The 20,065-nt window shown below is 41.6% G+C and overlaps 1 protein-coding gene across 7 annotated transcripts in view; it reads right to left on the bottom strand.

Moving 5' to 3' along the window:
* Positions 1-20,065, bottom strand: part of DENND2B (DENN domain containing 2B) — a 183,872-nt gene that overhangs the window by 39,552 nt on the left and 124,255 nt on the right. For 6 of the 7 annotated variants that reach the window (XM_065682980.1, XM_065682977.1, XM_065682979.1 and 3 more), the window contains 8 exons: positions 15,091-15,138; positions 13,148-13,296; positions 10,221-10,436; positions 6,592-6,688; positions 5,602-5,646; positions 3,118-3,302; positions 2,324-2,433; positions 509-578 (listed from right to left, as the gene is read on the bottom strand). In XM_065682980.1, the coding sequence (XP_065539052.1) occupies positions 509-578; positions 2,324-2,433; positions 3,118-3,302; positions 5,602-5,646; positions 6,592-6,688; positions 10,221-10,436; positions 13,148-13,296; positions 15,091-15,138 (920 nt within the window). The remainder of the gene's footprint in view (positions 1-508; positions 579-2,323; positions 2,434-3,117; positions 3,303-5,601; positions 5,647-6,591; positions 6,689-10,220; positions 10,437-13,147; positions 13,297-15,090; positions 15,139-20,065) is intronic. The other variant, XM_065682981.1, reaches the window with a different exon arrangement.

Here is a 20,065-nt window from a genome sequence, read left to right on the forward strand (position 1 = left end):
AGCACTGGCACCAGGTTATTGCATGGTCCTGAGCAAATAGTTACGGTGGCATACTCTCAGTCATTGCTGTCCTACAACCTGGCAGGGTGGCTTATTTACTTACCTCATGGACCTGCTGCAGACTGATTAGGCAGTGCTGGCAGAGTACTTTGGAGATGTAAGCAGCTGTCCAGGAGATAAACACTATTCACAAATGTTTAGAATACCACATTTGCCTTTGTTTGCAGTGTTGCAGTATTTCTGATTCTGCTTGAAAGCGCATAATATAAAGAATTTAAGAACTAAGTGCTCATACAGGAAACTACTCACATTCTTTTGAATTTTCTACAAGATAGGATGCATTTGATTGAGACAGCCATTACAAATCATTTACTCGAGCTTCCAAATTTCTAAAAAGAAAATTCCATTTTCTTTTAAAACCACGAGAGACACCCTCACAGTTCAGCCTATAGTTTTGAAATACTGTTTAACAGAATTCTGTGTTTCAAGATGAAGCTGATGTACTTACCAACAGCCTCCTGCAATAACCAAACCGCCGGCTCCCATCTTCCCCAGTCAGCATGAAAGAGAAGGTCTCACTAGCAAAAAACAAATTGCTTTGGTCTTAGTATCAGAACTACAGCATAGCTATGAGACAAATCATCTAGGAAGGGACACTGCTGTATCCAGTGCAAGGTTCTACCCACTGGTGGGTCTTCCCTCTCTCTGCCCATCATCTGGAAATACTCTGTGGACAAATTCAATCACCTGTAAGGCAAAAATATCTGCATAGCTGGGGACAACCTGGCTGTCTTCTTGTAAGAAGAGATGGGGGCTGGATTTCACTGACATGGCAGCTTCTTTTACTGCAGAAGGAGTGCAAGAAGCAGATTTGGAGGGCACTATTCAAATTTTGTATCTCCCTTAACTTTTAGTAGATCCTGGCTTTGGACTGTGCTTTGTTCTTAAAGGGAGAACTTTAGATTCTCCAAGATTAAAGAATATTTCTAATCTGAAAACAATACAGATTTCCAAAATCCAGCTCATTTTGTAACCCTGCCTAGGGTAAGTAACATTTGTGACAGAGAAGTAAAACAGAGCTTGAGGCTATAATTACAGCACAGGTAAAGGGATGGGTCTGTGAATTTGCACCGAGACTGATAAACATTCCTGACTGCTTTTCAAGTATTAAATGACATTACATAAACCACTTTTTCTTTGTGCTGGAATGCCAGAGTTTATATAATTATAGCTATATATGGGAGGAATATCTTGCTTCACAAACACGGGCTCATGAAAGGGAGCAGCAGCAGAAGAGGTGAAATGCTGTGTAGGCAGGGCTGTGTGCTTCTCATACCAGTGTTGCCAAACAGTTGTCAGCTTCTCCTTCATTGTTTTCAATAACTCACTATTCAGTTGCTTCCATGTACTGAATAATACAGCCAAGCAACACAGAACAGAGCATGATAATGTTGCGTGCGCCGTACGTAAGCCAATTAAAAGTTCCATACATATTCTTGGCTGCAGTAATTCCTGCAGGTGAAAGCTAGTTCCTTGTCATCGTTGAAAGTCCCTCTAGACACACTCTGAACAGGTCTTACTTCATTTACCTGTCTCAGACCATGTATCCTAAAAAGCCATCTCATATTCTAGGGCAAGGAGACTCCACCTGAAGTACTGTCTTCAGCTCTGGAGTCCTCAGCACAGGAAAGACACGGTCCTGTTGGAGGGGGTCCAGAGGAGGGCCACAAAAATGAGCAGAGAGATGAAGCACCTCTCCTATGAGGACAGTGTGACAGAGCTGTGGCTGTTCAGCTTGGAGAAGAGAAGGCTCTGGGGAGACCTTATGTGGCCTTTCAATACTTAGAAGGGGCTTCTAAGAAAGATGGAGACAAACTTTTTTAGTAGGGCCTGTAGCAATAGGACAGGGGGTAATGGTTTTAAACTGGAAGAGAATAGATTCAGGCTAGATATTAGGAAGAAATGTTTTACAATGAGTGTGGTGAAACGTTAGCACAGGTTGCCCAGAGAGGCAGTAGATGCCCCATCCCTGGCACTGTTCAAGGCCAGGTAGAACGGGTGTGTTTTAAATACTTCCATTTATGCTTTTGGGTTTAGCACTGAAAGTAACCTTCAGATCTCCTCCCCTCAGCCGCACAGGCCTGTGAGGTGGGGAGAAAAGGAAGAAAACTAATACAGAACTTAAAAAAGATTAACTGCAGCTGCTTGAGTCTGCAGTGTCCAGGACTCAAACTGCTGCTTCCTTAATTGGGCATCAGCGAGTCTGTGCCTGCTCCAGATGCACTCCATCAGCACTGCGACAGAGGAGCACCGGAGGACTTACCTGTTGTATTCAGAGACAGGGAGCCAGTCCTTGGCATCAGGAAAGCAGAACTGAGGGATAGCCTTGAGGCGCTCCTCCGCTTCACGCATCTGCTTGGTTGGTCTTTCAAGCTGAGGGGGAGAAAATTGAGGTACAGTCAGTTACTGTTAGTGACAGCTTCACAGCACCTCTCAGGAGCAGGGCTATTAATGAGTTCTGAAGAGCAAGGGCCCATCGGCTAGTTCTTATGTGCGCATGGCACAGTGAGGCATGACCCCAGGACAGGCTTGTAGATGCTAGTATAACATAGATAATTACTGCTGGGTTGGTTTTGGTGTGGGTTTTTGTTTGTTTGATTGTTTCTGTGTTTGGTTTTTCTTTTAAAATTGCCTAAATTCCCCTGTTGCACAATGGCCACTTAAAACACAGTCCTAACTCAAATTCCTTGCTGCTGGAAGAGCACAAGAGAAATGCCAAAGATCAGCAAAAGGCTTTCCACTGACTTCAGTGATTTTGGAATAAAACCTAATACAGTCAAAATGAGTTAAAAGTTGAATATTTAGAAACTGAATTTAAACGAGTCTTTAGAGAACCTACTGTGAGGCCAAACTCTCCAGCACTGGGAAAGCTAAATTTATAAACAGGGAAAGCTTTCAGTCATCTTCTCTATACCCTTCATTTTGTAACAGGTCACTTTGGAACAATTATGAAAGCTGAATGATTAACTCCTTTTAAAAAATAGTTTTATATTAAATTTCCCACTTATTCAACTTATTGATCTTAGACTGAACTGTTCATAAGAGTTTTTCTTTTACCTTGGGAAACTGGTACGTCACTTCTGGGAGGTAAGTGTTTTTAGTGGGCTTCTTTTTCAGCGACACTACCACAAAATACTCAAATAACTCCCGTTCCTGCCACTCAATCAGCTCCAGTTCCAGGGTTCGATAACTTGGAGCCCTCTTCAGCATTGACTGGATGTGTACTAGACGCTGGGTATGAGCTAGCATTGGGGAAAAAAACAAAGGAGAAAAGAAGACAGATCATTACCTGGGACGGTAATGTGTATGTGTAAGCCACAGCCATTCACAAAAGACTTTCGATTTGCCAGTGTATTATTCCAAGCATGTTCTCCTTTCAAAAGCAAACCTCCATACTGTAGTTTCTCTCACTAACTGCATCTATAAATCAGAACTCTCTCCAGGTACTTAAGTGATGCAACACTAAGTCACTGAAATAATTTGCAGTTCATAACTGTTATCCTGCTGAAGGTCTGCTGTTTCTTTTCATATAAAACTAGATTTTGAGCCCTTATGTGGGTTGTGCAAATGACCTAGGGTCACTGGTGATACACAGTTCTCTAACCTGTCCCTTCTTAGTACATCTTCATGCTAAGAACCACGAAGGAGTATTTTCTCCCTTTCTACAGCACAGGCTTAGTCCGTACAAGCCATGGAATAATCTCTAGGGAAGGGAAAAAGTGTAGATTGCCTCCTGTGGGATTTCTTTGCTTGTTCCAGTTCAACTGAGGGGCAGTCTTAGATTCATGGTCACATCCAGTCCTGATTCAAAGATATGCCTTGATCCAGTGACTTGTCACTAAACACCGATGGCAGACTAGTCAGTAACATCATCACCAGTTCTGGTAGACCAGAAAGTGAAAACAGCTAAGTAAAACCTGCTTCCTGCATGTTCTTTCCCACCTCTTCACACCAGCATCTTAATGCAATGGCAAATGAATCAGCAGCAGCATATGTCAATCCCTTAAGGCTATGTTCACTGACACTGCCCAGTTTGCAAAAGGCAGGCTGTCCCTTTTGGCAGGGAAATAAGATGTCACAAGCACTTGATCACAGCAGTAATTAATTGAGAGAAAGAAAGGGAAACCCCTTGATGACCAGCTGTCATCAATTCATTCAACAACACCAAACATAAAAATCATTTTGATACAGCACTTGGGTCTCAATGCGACTGTGCAACTAGGGAAGCTAAATCCCAAGAAACAACCTGCCTTGTCCTGCCTTGACGTAGCCGCACACTACTGGCCACTGCTTCTTATTTGCACAAGATGAAATGAAGAGCTCACCCCACTCCAGCACCTGGGGACCCAATGAATCCTGTCTTGCTACAAGTGACAACTGGATCTTTGACTCAGGATGCTCTGAAAGTACCAATGCAAATATAAGATTGCTTATAGTCCGTTTATTAATGGCTAAGTCGGTTAGGCAGTCGTCAGAATGAAGATCCTCCATTCCACAACAGTCAGGGTAAAAGCTTCCAAGTTTTCAGTGAAATCAGAATATTCCCTCAGTAACAACAGAGAGTCCAGGCCCTGTCTATCTCCTTTCATGGGCTATGGGTGAAAGGAGCTCCTATTATTTTTTGACACAAAGAGAAACAGAACTGAATGTGCTTTTGGGCTGACACCTGTCTACAAGAGAGCAGTGAGTCTTTTTCCACACATCACACTGCAATGCTGTATACAGCTGGTTTTGGGCGGTCTTGCCACCACCAATCTGGAACAAATCTTTTTCCCTAAGACAGTTTTTTTCCCGCGAATTTTCCTGCATGAACAGTAAGCAGGTGACATCTGCAGTAGATAGACACAAACGGTTGCCCTGATTTTATAGCCACAGCTCTGCACTCTTGGGTTTTCCCCCTCATTTACAAACAACATGATGGGGTTCTAGTAATAAAATCTGTTGTTGTTGCCTTCAACTTTTTTACAGTTCTCTCTGTGTATCAAGGCTTTTGAAAATGAGTGACTAATTTAGTGGCCTGGCTCAAGCAGAGTTTGTGCAGGAGCTGTGCAGTGATAAAAGAATTTCTACAATTTCAAGACTGCAGACCTATAAAAGACTATAAGAACCATCACGCTGGATCAGACCCAGAATCTGACCTCCAACAGCAGCTAGCAGTAACCACTTAAAGCATTGTATGAGTAAGAAGAGAGCATATTTATCCAATCTCATCCCTCTAAGTTTGCACCCAGTAGTCAGTCTGGAAAACATCAGCATCTGTGGAGTGGCTGACAAAATGAAACTATCAAAGGTCCTGTTCTTCATTATATAACACAGTTGCCAAATCCTTCTTAGATCCTCGCAGCTCATTTTGTCCTTGCTTTCCACATTCATGCTCCTGTGTTGGAAATTTTGTGAGCTCTGCAGTAATGGTGTTAGTATAGTTCAGGAAGGAAAATACAGGGCATCATGGAAAGGAACAACATGCAGTAGCAGGAGAAGGTACATTGCTAAGGTCTGTAACAGTGGCTGACTAGAAGTTATTGAAGGCTGATCCCTTACCTTTAAACCTGTCATCTGAGTCACTCTCACTCTCACTGTTGTCATCTGCAGAGGAGATAGAAGGATCAGTTAATGCAAAACCAAAGCAAACATAAACTTAGTTGACTGTGGTGAAACTGGGAAGAGTCTTATCTCCCACTGAGCCTTGTGATCCACACATGCTCTCTCCTCAGTTTTAAGTAACTTGAAATAAAACAGTTTTAATGGCTCTTCGGATTGTGTTTTCCTCAGATTAAGTTTCAATTTTGCTTGAGAATAAGAGCTTTATTTTACTGAAAGTGCAAAATTCATTCTCCTTTACTGCAATTGGTTCCACTGAACCCACACCTATGCTAAGCCACAAAGATGAATGTGCCATTTGGAAAACGGATTTTAACCCTTCCACTTCTTTTTCAGACTTGAATTATTTTGAATAAAAGCCATTCAGTATTTCAGAAGTCAAAGTAAGCCCTATGAGCTTTGTCTGCTGGGTAACATTTTCAGTCACCAGAACTCACCAAACTGAGCAAGAGTAACACACAAAAGTATGCTTATAACAAGATGTATTTCTGGGGTGAACTCCCACTGAAGCTCTATTGTGCTCCTACTACAAACATGGCCTGAATTTCTTTTTGGCTCCTGCTTTTGCAGAAGCAGTCTGAAGCACAGTGTGAGTTACTTTCACATGCCAGGAAAAAGCATGAATGAATTACAAGGTCAAAACTGTGAATTTTGGACAAAACTTACAGATGTAAATTACTCAAAAAGTGAACTAAAGAAGCAGCTGAATATTCTAGCTGATTATGGGATTAACAAGATTGACAATGCTGACAATCTCACTTATTTTTAGCTCATCTCCATTTTCTCCTCCTGCAGACCGAAAGTTGTCACCATTTGCAGAGGAAAGTTCGAAACAAAGTAGACCCCAGGGCAGATATGGATGAAAGAAGGCAATCAGTTAATCCTGTAACATTGAAATGGATTCATTGAACCACAATGCTTGTGTCATACCTCGTAGGGACGCTGTCTCAATATTAGACATAGAAAGTTTTTTCAGTCGTTTTTTCCCTCTTTTTGCACTGTAGATGGAATTGATCCTTTGGACAAGCTGCAAAATAAGAAGATGAGGAATCAGTAAGTCCAAACACTTTTAAGGAAACTTTTAATTTATCTATCCAACAAAGAATTTGATCATAAATGACAGGCCAGCTGAACCCCCAAAGCCTTTACTATTTCAAAATCATAGAATCATAGAATAGTCAGGGTTGGAAAGGACCTCAAGATCATCTAGTTCCAACCCCCCTGCCATCCTAACCACCCTGTCATGGGCAGGGACACCTCACACTAAACCATGTCACCCAAGGCTTTGTCCAACCTGGCCTTGAACACTGCCAGGGATGGAGCATTCACAACTTCCCTGGGCAACCCATTCCAGTGCCTCACCACCCTCACAGGAAAGAACTTCTTCCTTATATCCAATCTAAACTTCCCCTGTTTAAGTTTTAACCTGTTACCCCTTGTCCTGTCACTACAGTCCCTAATGAAGAGTCCCTCCCCAGCATCCCTATAGGCCCCCTTCAGATACTGGAAGGCTGCTACGAGGTCTCCACACAGCCTTCTCTTCTCCAGGCTGAACAGCCCCAACTTCCTCAGCCTGTCTTCATACGGGAGGTGCTCCAGTCCCCTGATCATCCTCGTGGCCCTCCTCTGGACTTGTTCCAACACCTCCATGTCCTTTTTATGTTGAGGACACCAGAACTGCACACAATACTCCAGGTGAGGTCTCACGAGAGAAGAGAAGAGGGGCAGGATCACCTCCTTCGACCTGCTGGTCACACTCCTTTTGATGCAGGCCAGGATACGGTTGGCTTTCTGGGCTGCGAGCACACACTGCCTGTTCAAAATGCATTTCTCTCTCTCATTTTGAATCCCATTTGTTCAAATCGCTTATTTTGAAGCTCACTCCTTTACCTATGGCTACATTTTAAAAATTATTCAGTAACTCAGAAACGTAAATCCTGTTTCTGAAAAACTTGCTGACATCTTCAATAAAAGCACAGCGAGTCTGGGGACTCAAAAGTAGCTGTTATCCTCTACCACCTCTTTCTCTATGCCACTGTTTCTGCGTTCACTTCCATTGTCTAAGTAACAGTGATCTGTTAGTCATATCCAACTTTACCAAACTCTTATGAACATTAAGGTCATATTTCATTTTGAATGCGTAAGAGTAACATGTGTGTTAACAACTCTCTGAACTGAGATTTTAGAGTGTTTAAATGAGCACAGAAGGAGAAAGCTGTAACTTTTTAAAGCCTTTTCAGGCACAGAGTGAACGAGCATCTTTGAGTCTGTATAATACCAGCTGAGGATCTGGCACTTATGGACTTACTCTCTCTCCCCTTTCCAGCTCGTACTGTACTTGCCTTACATCAGAGGTGCTGTATCTACTATCTCCAACCTTATCCTTATCCAAGAAAGTATTTTGAAGTTAGCTGCTAGTGCAGCTTTTAGCTGGCTTGTATCAGCACTAGCCAGAATTTTAACTCCTGGTAATCATCTTTATGACTTCCTTCAGGAGGGCTATTGCAGATAATGACTGTCTATCCAAAAAAATCTGAGATGATGAGAAATATTAATGAGATAACTTCTGTTTAATGCCTTCAACAAGAGGCTGGGATTACTAACAATTTGTAATTGAACAGAGTATATAACTTCCGGAGAGTCATAACTATGTAGCAATTAATCTTCTTAATGTTTTATGAGTCACGAATAGTATATTTCATTGCATAGCAGCTTTACTCATAGAACTGCAATATATTTTACAAAAGCTGTTTTACCTTAGCTTGCAGAGAGAAATAAACTCAGTGAAACTTGATTTGCTGAGGACACAGTAGAGGGTCAGTAGTAGAGCCAAGATCGGAACAAAAACTTATGCAACTGCTCCAACAGAGGAAGAGGGTCTGGCCCAGAATAGGCAGTGTGAAGCGTTGAAGTCCTTTCTGGTTCTTCTGCTTGAAGTAGGATTAGGGAATTTACCTCTACGTGCTGACTGAGCCATGTGCATCCTACCAGCAAGGCTCAGCTGGAACTTCTCTGCTTGCAGCCATGTGCCTGGCCCACTGGGAACCTGCACAGCATCATGGCAGAGCCAGCAGAATGAAACCTTGCCCAGCTCCAGCACATGCCCCAGCCCAGAAACTGCTGCACATAAGCACTAAACAAGGCATCGGGAACCAGGAGTGAGGGACCTTGCTGGGATTGTCTGAGGGAGCTTCTTCAACCAGGGTAAAATACAGAAAGCCCAGATGTTTAAAGCATTTGGATATTGCTTCAGAAAGCATCACTGGTGTGGTACAGAACAGGAGTTTCTCAGGTTCAAGCTTTTCTCTCTAATAACTGTACGTTATAATTGTTTGACTGAGAAAGAAAAAGAGCTATTCTCCAGTAATGTGTAATTCTAAGAGGTACAGTGGTCAAAACCAGAGATTATTATTTATGATATTTATTATAGTTATAACAATTAATTATGAGATAATTAATTATGAGATTTATGATAATACTATTAACATCCATATGCAGAAAGCACAATTTCATACAAGGAGAATGTCACTTACATTTAAACAAACAAACAAATAAATAAATAAAGATTGGCTACAAAACTAACATCAAAACTGTCCAAGTTCTACTCAAAACCAAGCTACTCTGCAAGTTATTCTGTAGAATCCTTCACAGATGTATGCTCATTTGTGCAGTAGTATATTCAAGAAAGTAAAAATACAGTAAATACTAAGGAAGTAGGATTAATTTCCTCCTTAGGCAGAATTTCAGACTAATAGACAAGAGCATAAAAATCTCCCTCTACTCACGGTACTCACGGTCATGCACTTTAAAATATGCTCTCTAATAAGAATAGGAAAGAGCTGCATATACAAAAAAAATTAACTTTGTTCACAAGCCAAAAATAAATATATTGGCAGTTCTCTCTGTTGCTATTGTACCAGAAGAGGTTTGTTGGTTTCTTTTGCTGTTGTCTGGTGGCTTGGGATTTTTTCACATCCCATTTTGAATTGGAAAACTCCTTGAAAAATGGAAAATTATTTTTTGCTTCAAATCTATCTAGACAACAGGGTTATTGGGATAGGGTGGCTTGTGAGTAAATGAAGGAAAACATATTAGGCCAATAGTTGTTATTTTCCTGAGACCAGTAAAGAAATGATGGGGGGGAGGGGGGGGAAGGGGAATAACTTCAGATGCTGCATGTTATAAATAATAATTGCTTGGACATCACCCATTCAAAATCATAGAGTTAGGTAAGCAACAACACTCTTCTCCACAGAGCTTAAAGTGAAGTCTGGAAAACAGAATTGGCTTAAAATCAACTCTGCACAAGGATGGCAATGAGATGTTTGCTACTTTTGGATCAGGGCAGTTACCCACTTCTAGAGAAGGGATTTTCACAGTATGACTACACGTGAAAAAGGAGTATGTCTTGGCTCCTGAGAGTGACTGTTTCTGTTTTCATCTCAATTTTCCCTTAGGATACAAAAAAAAGTTTTGAGTGATGGCTAAAGACTGGATAGTGCAGGCATCTGCAGACAGGTGACCTACCCTCAGGGTAACCCTGATCACCCTGCCAGTACCTTTGGGATCCTCCTGGCCCGACGTGTAGACAGCAGCTCACTTGTGGTACTCAGGCTATCCTCGTTGATGCTGGAAGGGGAGGAGGGAATGCCAAGCTGAGCCAGCAGAAGCATGTCGTCGTGGCTGTGCCGCTTGGGCAGCCGTGGCAAGCGGTGGCTCTTCCTTTCTGACCAGTTGCTGATGCGCAGAGACTGGCTGCTGGGCTTCGAAGGTAGCTACAGGAACAAGAACAGGTTGAGCTCTTCCCCTCCTCAGCAACACTTAGTGCAGAAGTGGGTCTTTGTGAGTGGTGGTGACTACGCAAGGACATCATGCCAGGTGAGACACTCCTCTTCAGGTTATGTGCAAAGTGAGGTTTTAAGGTCAAAATGAAGGGGCAGGGGTCAATAACTAACACTTCAAACTTCAAAGAAAACAATAGTACTGTTGGCGTTGGTGCACTTCCATGTTCCCACATCACATCAACTTCATGAGCATTCAAACCTAATTTAAAGGCTTAGCTGACATCAGAACACTGACCTGATCCATCTCTTTCACTTGCAGTAATGAAAATCAAAAGCAACTACATAGAAGCTGCTATTTTATCTTAGAGAAAAGGTAGAAAATCAAGCTTGTTCTATATCTATGATGTTGAGTAGTTTTGAGATCTGCTGGTGTACAGAGATAACGGTTACCCAGTCCTGCATTTCCAAAGAATTCCATTTAAAATACAAAATTATTGCAGGTGGAAAGGGAAAAATCTCACTGGCAGGATTAAGCATCAAGTAACAGCTATCTTTTAAAAACTGGGGTTCTTTAGGAGCAGCCATTTGGGCAGCTCTGCCCAGCTCTTAGGAAGGTTAATCAGCTGGCTGGCAAGGCCAGATCACTGCCTTCTCCTCCTGAGAACAAACACTGTAAGAAGCTTAACCAGCATGTCTAGGAAAAAGGTACCAGTGTATCAAACAGCTGTCAACTGGCATTTGCTAATATGCTATTAGCAGTATTATAAGCTAAAAACCTGCAGTAATAAATTACCCATTTGTCTTACTTGGACAGCTGAACTATTGCAGCACCGTACTATCTGGGATTAAGCATAGGTGTTTCTGTAGGTGTGGAGTTCGCATCACACATATGTTATCAATAAAATATTATTTTTATATCGGAGGACTTCAAAATCTGACGAATGGGAGAGAAGAAGACATAGTGGGATTCAAAATGACCACAAGCTAGTGTTTCAGAGGCCTCTGCTTAGTGCAGGTTAGCATGCCAGGAAAATCTGCAGCAGTCTATACTTTAATGAAAGGAATTCCTTTTGGAGATGATTGTTGAAACACTGCTGACCTTCTGATCTCTTCCATCTTGTTTACCATCATCCATGACTGAAAAGTAAGGTTGCTAATCCAGCTATGTTGCTATGATGGAAAACTGGGCGATAAATCGTTGCCAAAGCCTCCATTCTTCAGGAAATTGAGACTTTCCTATTTCTGGTCATTGGAGAATTACCCAGGCCCATAGCTGACCTGCTCTTAGTATCTTTTGGCTTTAAATATCAGCACAGTGACAGCACAGCTATGGCAGGACAGACTCCTGGCAGGAAACTCCTGGCAGCATTTCAAATAGAAGCTACCAGAATAAAGATAGCCCTGTTGCAAAAGATACCAGAGAGGGCTTATTTACTGAGCAACTTTACAGAATTTGTTTTAATCTGTGTATTCTTTGGTCACCCTGTGTAAAACAGAAAACAGGGGACAGTATCTTACTACAGACCTGTATGGTTCCTACCCCAACCGTAAACCCTGTTGGATCCTTTAGATGCTACACAATTCTTGCTGAATTCCTGCTGAAAAGAATTGTTATGCATCGAATGTTCCTTACTACGAGTTATCTTCATGGCTGCAGTTTCTGTTTCTCCTTACTCTGCCCCATTACTACTTTTCACTTGTCCCCTTTTCAGCAGCTTTGCTCAAGCCATTCCTGTTTCATAAATGATGTGCTAGGTGCATACTAAGAACCCTGGTGATACTTCTTTTGTCTCTTGGACTGTGATGCATACATGCACACAAAAAAAAGTGAAAGAAAATATAACCAGTTTTGTTCTAGGTCTCTTTACAAGACAAAACTGTGAGTTATTGCGACCTTTTTGCTCAACTGCAAAGTTTCTATTGATTCAGTGCAAAACGAAGTTCTTTTAAAAGGCGTTTTGAACCTCAAAATTAAGTATGTGATGAAATTTATATTTTTCCTTATGAACACAATGATCCCATAAACAACAAAGCAACCTGGCATTGCACAGCTTTCACAATAAACAGACTGCTTTGGAAAATTCACCACAAAATGGAAAGTCTGCAGAGTTCCAGGTCTTCTACTTTGTGCTGTAAACACAACTTATACAGCCTAGTTAAATGCAGACACTCAGGTTTTTCTGATTATCTTATTATTCATTTACAGGGGGGGGGGGGGGATACTTGGCTTTCACTATTTTACAATAAAACATGCCACACTATGCACTTCACATAAGCAAAGTCACAATAGGCCACACATAACAATACATGGGCAAGATTAAGCAGCTGACTTTTCCCTTCCTAAAGCCAAGCAGCTTTTTATAACTAAAAGCCCAGCAGCAAGTGCAGAGGCAATTCACAAACTGATGCAGCCATACAGATAACTTAGGGCCAGATTCAGCTCACAACCACTCGGTGGAAGGATTCTGCTGAAACTCATCAGGCTGTAGCCCAGCACAAAGAGCCGTCAGCTTCAGCAGCACAGTGCTGAGAAGCTGAGCCACAGCTGCCAAGAGCATTCCCAGCAACAATTTATGCATTTGATTGTACTCCTTTTCCAGATACCCTTTCTCGTTCGGTACAACTGCTCTTCCTCTTCTGTCATGATCGATTTTCTCACTAAAGTTTTAAACAAGCTTCAAGACCAGAAAGACCGGCGTTACCTGGGGAGGTGATGTGTATTTCCTGTCCTGCGGCGTCCACATCCTGTGCAAAGAATCTAGGGAATTCTCGGAGAGCTGATGAGGTTTTCGGCCCGCGTGACGGCCTTTCAGCTCCACATCTTCGTATGGGTTTTCCTTGGGTGACTCGCCTGCACGTTTTGTGGGTTTTTTTAAGAAAAGAAAAACAGACAGGAATGTAGAGTTAAAAAAAATCATGTGAACCAAGTGAAAGGCTTTTAGAAAAGCTCCTCAGCTTTCAGCATGACTCATCCCTCTAGCTGCAGCTGGAAGTATTTGGAGGAGAACTTGGCTATGAGGTCGACAAGTTTCTTTGGGGTTCTTTTTACTTTTTTTTTTTTTATAAAATGCAAAGATTTCACAAGATGTGCTTCTGAGCATCTGCAGCTGTGGAAAATTTATCGCTATATAAAAGTTTAGGCACATAACTACTTAAAAGTCTATCAGTAGATTTTATAAATCTATAGCAGCCACTCACAGGGTGAAATGAATACCAATAAATAACTGTTCTCAACATACCACCCTTACACACAATAAGACAGCTTTTATTTGATGCTACCTTCATCTTTCTCTTCCCCTGGGAGAAGGCAGAGAAAGAACAAACACTTCAGCTCAGCAGTGCCAAGAGAGAAGATTGGAAATGTAAAAGATGAGGGAAGATTTCTGCCCCAACCATACTTCATCCTCAAAGTGTCCTTTAAAACAGATCATGCCTTCTAATTAAGCAGCTCTTCATTTCAGTTTATATTAAATTAATATCTCCCAGAAGGAAACTCATCCTGCCAGTAATATAGAGAGGCTTGAAGAGTTTATCACTAAATATGACATAAATGAAAAATACATCAACAAGCAGACTGCAAAATTTGAATTTATAACATCTGAAAAACAGGACCAAAATTTATTGTCCAGTTTTAAATGCGATCCAACACACTTCAGCAGCAGAAGAACTAGTGGAATAACCCGCCATCTTCTCAAAACTCCTGACCTCTCTAAACCTTTCACTGAACCAAGAAGCATGAAGATGAATAAGTGCCATCAGTGAAACAAACAATTTGTATCCATTTCTTCAGCCAGTTCATAAGCAGCAACTGGTTTAGAACTTCAGGTCATTTGAACACAGGGTCCTTCCAGTTTTCCGACCATCTTACACAGAAAATCATTGCCCCAAAAGTGATCTAGTCAAATATAAAATTTGAATTTGCAGAAACTTGAAACATGCAGGAAGTTCAAAGCTTTTGAACCAGTTTGATTTTGGTTTTATATCTAAAGATGACTCTAAAACTCATGTGTTTAGTACAGAATATATTGCAATAAAAGCTACTAAATATAAGAAATTCAGATTTCACTACATACTGGATCAATTAAGAACTGAGGACAGAAAGCTATAGCATAGATCATTATTCACACTGTTAGGGAAAATACCTCTTTTACAGAGATGACAGTTGAGGCATAGGCGTTTTCAGTGAGAGCAAATGAATTAGGGCAATACCTAGTTCACTTCACTACCAGTTTTCTTTTGTTCTAGACAGAAAATTACATTTCCTTGTGTACAAAAGAAAACAAAAGCAGTTTGTGCTTTCTACTGTATTGTTAAGCCTGGAAGCACGAGGCTGCTTGATTCATCAGTTGTAGCCATAGGAGGTTTTGCTTAGCAAGTTCACATATTAACAACTGAAAATACAGTTTCTCTTTGGTAGTACATCATACTAAGATTTCTAGTCATATATATACACATCAGTGAATGTTTCAGCTTTGTTTTAATTAGAAGCCTGAATAGCTGTTGCTGGTCTTGAAGAATGTTTGAATTGGCAATCACAGCTTATTATTTCACCCAGAGGGAATCTGATTCTAGAGGCTACTCTATCATCATAGTCAGTCCACATGCCACATAGGAAGAATACATTCAGGATATTTTGAAGACAGACCTTTTGATGAACGCCACAAACAGGGTAAATCTTCAGCAACAAATATTCCTAAAAAAAATTAAGGCTACAAATGTAGATTGATTCCTTCTGTAGGAAGAAAAATAAATAGATATTGCGCACTAATTCTGTTACTTGTAAATTCTAGAGCTCTAGATATGACAATAACAACAATAGTAAACAGTCAGCTTTGCAAAATGCTTACTCACAACTAATTGGGCTGTACTAGCACAATAAAATTTCTTTAAGCCCAAGTAAACTATGGGTCAAGCAAGCATTTTAGAATGGCTTAACAGATTTCAAAGTACCCAGCTACATGAGACAGTGCTCAAACATATGCTTCCTTGTGAAAACATATGTTATTACATTAGTCTGCAGAAAAATCCAAACTCCTGAGAAGAAACAGCCCATCCACTGAAAAAAAACTTGTTCTTTTAAATGTATAAGGTTTAAAGTTTTAGGGTGATTCTCTTTCCAAGTCACAATGCAGAACAGAATTGCTTGAACTCAATTTAATTCAACATTACTAATGTTGACCTAAAAAATTAAGTATAGAAACAGGCCCAGGGAAGTCTTGGATAAGAGAAGAGGGAGGAGCAGTGAACCATGAGCGGAGGTGGCTTTTCTGATTCAGATTCTTTACCAAAAGAAAGCTTGGGCCAGTTTCCTCTTCAGTGTAATGCGGAGGTCAGTGGAGGGGGGATTTTAACCCTTTCCCTAGAGTTGCGAGAGCTTCTTCAGATGACTCGTTTGCTGTTCAAGAACACTAGCTTCTTTTCTCTTTTCTTTTCTTCTCTTTTCTTTCCTTTTCTTTTCCTTTCCTTTTCTCATTTGCTTAAAAATCAAATTATTTCGGGGGGGCGGTTTGAAGGGTTATTTGGTTTGGGTTTGGGTTTTTTTTTTTTTTTTTATTTTGAAATGGTACCTTCAGACCAAATGCGTTTTTGGGGTTTTTTTCCTTAAAAATAATAACCTACTTCCACACCAAATCTCTGATAATGAAATAGTCTGATTAATCCAGAACAACCTGGTTTTGCTGATTTGGCATTTGAACCAAGTATTTGGTTCAGGCAGTGAACTAGAAGAGGTTATTCCTCTGTCTAGGTCTTCAACAATTTTCATACCCGAGACAGCCACCATATTTAGTATACATGTTCTCCCTGGTAGATGAGACACAAAAGACCAGCTATGCAAAGCAAGCATTAGGCAACTCAGACTGGTTTCTGTACAAGTGACAAGAAGCCCCCGATGTCTGGTAAGCTAGAAAGATAGGAAGGTACCCTGAACTGCCTTAGAGCAGCTTTTAACCCCAATCTGACAGTACAACGGCTTTCTTCCACGGGAGAGAGGCCTGGGAACTGGTAGCCACCAGTGGATGCGAGTTCCACACTGGAGAGAGGCTCTGGGAAAGAGCTGCAGTGATGGGCTGCTACTGCTCTGCTGCTGCAGCACAAAAATGAAGGAAGTTTCCATACAGACAGGTTGGCTCAGAGCTTTGCAGCTTTGATCGCTTGCCTTTCTCCTCAACACCATCCCTTCTCTAAGTCCCAAGATCCAGGCAAGGAATGTTCACAATCTGCAAGCTGCAGTGCTTTTGCATTCATTTGGGTTTGTTGCAAAAAGAAAACACATTTACAATGAAAGAGAAAGGAAGCATCCATGTTCCTTCCATACTGATATGTCTATTGGAAGCCAAAAGGAGAAATATTACGCAGTATAGAGGCCAGGCTTGTCTTAATAAGGGTCATCCAACTGCCACACAAGACAACAGCATACTATCACTGACTTCAAAGTAAGCTGAATCAGCCCCCCGGAATGCATACAGTCACATGAAATAGCAAGTCTTTGGCAAACACTGTCTCTAATCACTGTCCCCGCTTCCAGATCAGTTCCCTTCATAAGCATTTTGTTTCAAAGCTCCCCATTCTCTTGCATTCTACGTACCAAACTGCTGAGTAAGCAGGACATTTATCTACACGACATTTATCTTCAGAAGATCTCACAGGCAATTTAATGATTGATCCACAGGGGAAAATAAATAAATAAATAAATTAAATAACCAGTGATCTTTAGAAACTCCTGAGGAATGCAGTGCCTTGAGCTTAAGCATCGATGAGTTTCGTCCAGCAGTTGCAATTCCTCGCTCCGTGATGCTCTGCAGGTCAGCCCCACCGAGTCCTGAGGCAGCACACAATGTTCCTCTGCTCAGCCTCTCACACGTGGCACATGGGAAGCAGAGGCAGACTCAGCAAGCCTGTCTCATGCTGAGAAAGGAGTGAAAAATAAGGCTGAGGGAAAAAAAAGGGCAGGCAGACACTTCTCTATAAATGGCAGAAAGCAGGGAAGCACATCGTTTCCATCCAGATGGGAGGAATAATTATCAGAGGAATGAAGTGCTGATTATAACTCCTGCCTTTTGCACCACCAGGAAACAAGAAGTATCAAACAGCAGGCATACAGTAAGGGAAAGGGTTCTTCAACTTGGGTGCCTAAATTAGGAGCCAGCGCTCACAGAGGAGATACTGCGTCCAGAGGGCAATACTGTGTCCAAGCAAAGAGCCTATGGCCTTCCATGCTCACTACCTAGAAAGCCCAGGCCCCTGAGCTGTATGGCTGAGGTTAACACCTCGCAAACATGTATTTCCTGCATACTAGAGCATGTGCACAAAATATAAGGCAATTGATGTATTCTGAATTATAATGAACCGGGAGATGAAAGCTTCAGCTGCCACCCAAGGACAGACTTGGCAAAAAGAAGCACACACCTCCAGAGGCAAGGAGCTGGAAATAGTGGTGAAAAATGGGCATGAAAAGAGGCCCAGATAGGCAGAAACAGGACTGAACAACAGCCAAGTAGAAACACCCAAGTGAGCAGTCTGTAAGAACTTCTGATGCTTGTAGCACTTACCCTCCCCTCCAACCTTCTGCAATGTTCTTGCAATGGCAGAAAAAAGGCACATCAATTCCTTTCCACATGTAATCCCTCTAATAACACCTGAACTACCTTTTTCACCTTCTGCCCGTGACCTGTGTTCAGTGGTACATGCAGCCCAGTTCATCCAGCTCAGGAATATTTGGCGCACACAAGCTCTTACAGAAGATTAAGATACAATACCACTGAGCAAGGGAGAAGCAATCAGAGAAGGGTGTTTGGGGAATGCTGCTTTGCTGACATTGCAGAGGAAGCAATGGAAATGAACCCCAGAGTGCAAGCACTGAATGAGGGAACGGCAAGGGATTCATGCGCTGTGCAGACTTAGAGCTCCCCAGCATCTCTGGGCACTGAAGTCCAGCAAACTGCTCAATGGTGAGAATCCAGGTGCATTCACTGCAATGCGTAGACATTACTCAGTTATTTTATTCATAAAATTACTTGAGTGTGGATTCACACCGCCAGTGCTGGAGGAAAACTCAGTCACGGGGATGTTTATGAGCATGTTCAGATCAAATGGGTGAAACCACAAAATCTCCACACTCTCATAAAGTATGTGAGCTTAGATCTTTAGTATGTAGATGAGCTCTTTCAACATCGGAGAATCTGCAACTGTGCATCACAGCTGAGAGATTTACCCCAGGAATCTGTAGAAAGAGGAACCATTTCAATATCAAATTACAGCTGAGACATATTATAGATGCTTTGAAAAGCTATTGCTGAAGAGTACTAAGTTACAGACCATTTCTTGCTTATAATCCTACCACCCAGTGTTTCAGCTCAGTAGCGTGTTCACAGAAAAGTCATAGAGCATCTGCAACACACAGAGCGACAAGTCTAGAATGTGATTGGCCTTTGGAGCATTGGTCCATGGAGCTTGTAGGCAACAGCCTGCACTTTCTGAACTTTTCCAGTTTTGCTTTGCCTTGCAATAAGCATAAGAAACACTGGAGATACCCTCAGCTCCCTGTTATCTCTTCAGGGACTGTAAGAGCTCAGATATGTAATCATAATGAAGCATTAGATGGAGAATGGAGCTAGGCTTTTTTCAGTGATATCCAGTGATAGGACAAGGGGCAATGGGTGTAAACTGGAACATAGGAAGTTCCACGTTAACATCAGGAAGAACTTCTTTACTGTAAGAGTGACAGAGCACTGGAACAGGTTGCCCAGGGGGGTTGTGGAGTCTCCTACACTGGAGATATTCAAGGCCCGCCTGGACAAGTTCCTGTGTGATGTACTGTAGGTTACCCTGCTCTTGCAGGGGGGTTGGACTAGATGATCTTTTTAGGTCCCTTCCAACCCTTGGGATTCTGTGATTCTGTGATTCTGTGAGAAGAATTAGCATTGCTGATAAATCAATAAGAAATTTCACCCCAGAAATCATCCACTTAACAGTCCAAAATCAATGCATGAAAACATCTGATGAGCAACAGTACAGCATCAGCATGCCTGAACTGCTTGCACTTCACAGTGGTCTAACCCTGCTGACTTCAACACAGTCTCTGCATTTAAACTAGGATTTGGCAGAGCAGCCTCCGGGTCATTTTACTCACTGATTTACTAACCTGCAGCAGTGACTAGAAAACCAGGCAATAAAGCTGACAGAGACTGTCAAAAAAAAAAAAAGAAAGCCGTAGTGGATCGTATAGCAGTGAGACAGACTCCAAAGACAGAAACGGAGATCTAAATAAAGCATGAGATGATTATTAAAAATAACTGAAATCCATGTATCCCAATGTCCCAATGTAGTAACAAAGCAGCAGGCTGATCATCAATAGGATAAGACAGCTAGAGTATTTGGCCTTTCTTTGACAGGCTTATATGGACGCTGTTTGATTTAATGTGCTCTGGCTGCCATTACCCTACAGCATCTATTATTAAATTTGTCACTATTACACTTTTCAAAAATTCAGATGCTTTTTAGACTGTGAGAGGCAGACTGGTGGTGTAGAAGAAGGCAGGAGCATATGTTTCTCTCATCATTGCCTGCACCATCATTTTGTGTCAATCCCAGCTCCATCTTTGACTAACAGCTATCCAAAG

The sequence above is a fragment of the Lathamus discolor genome, chromosome 6 (genome assembly GCF_037157495.1).
Source record: "Lathamus discolor isolate bLatDis1 chromosome 6, bLatDis1.hap1, whole genome shotgun sequence".
NCBI lineage: Eukaryota > Metazoa > Chordata > Aves > Psittaciformes > Psittacidae > Lathamus > Lathamus discolor.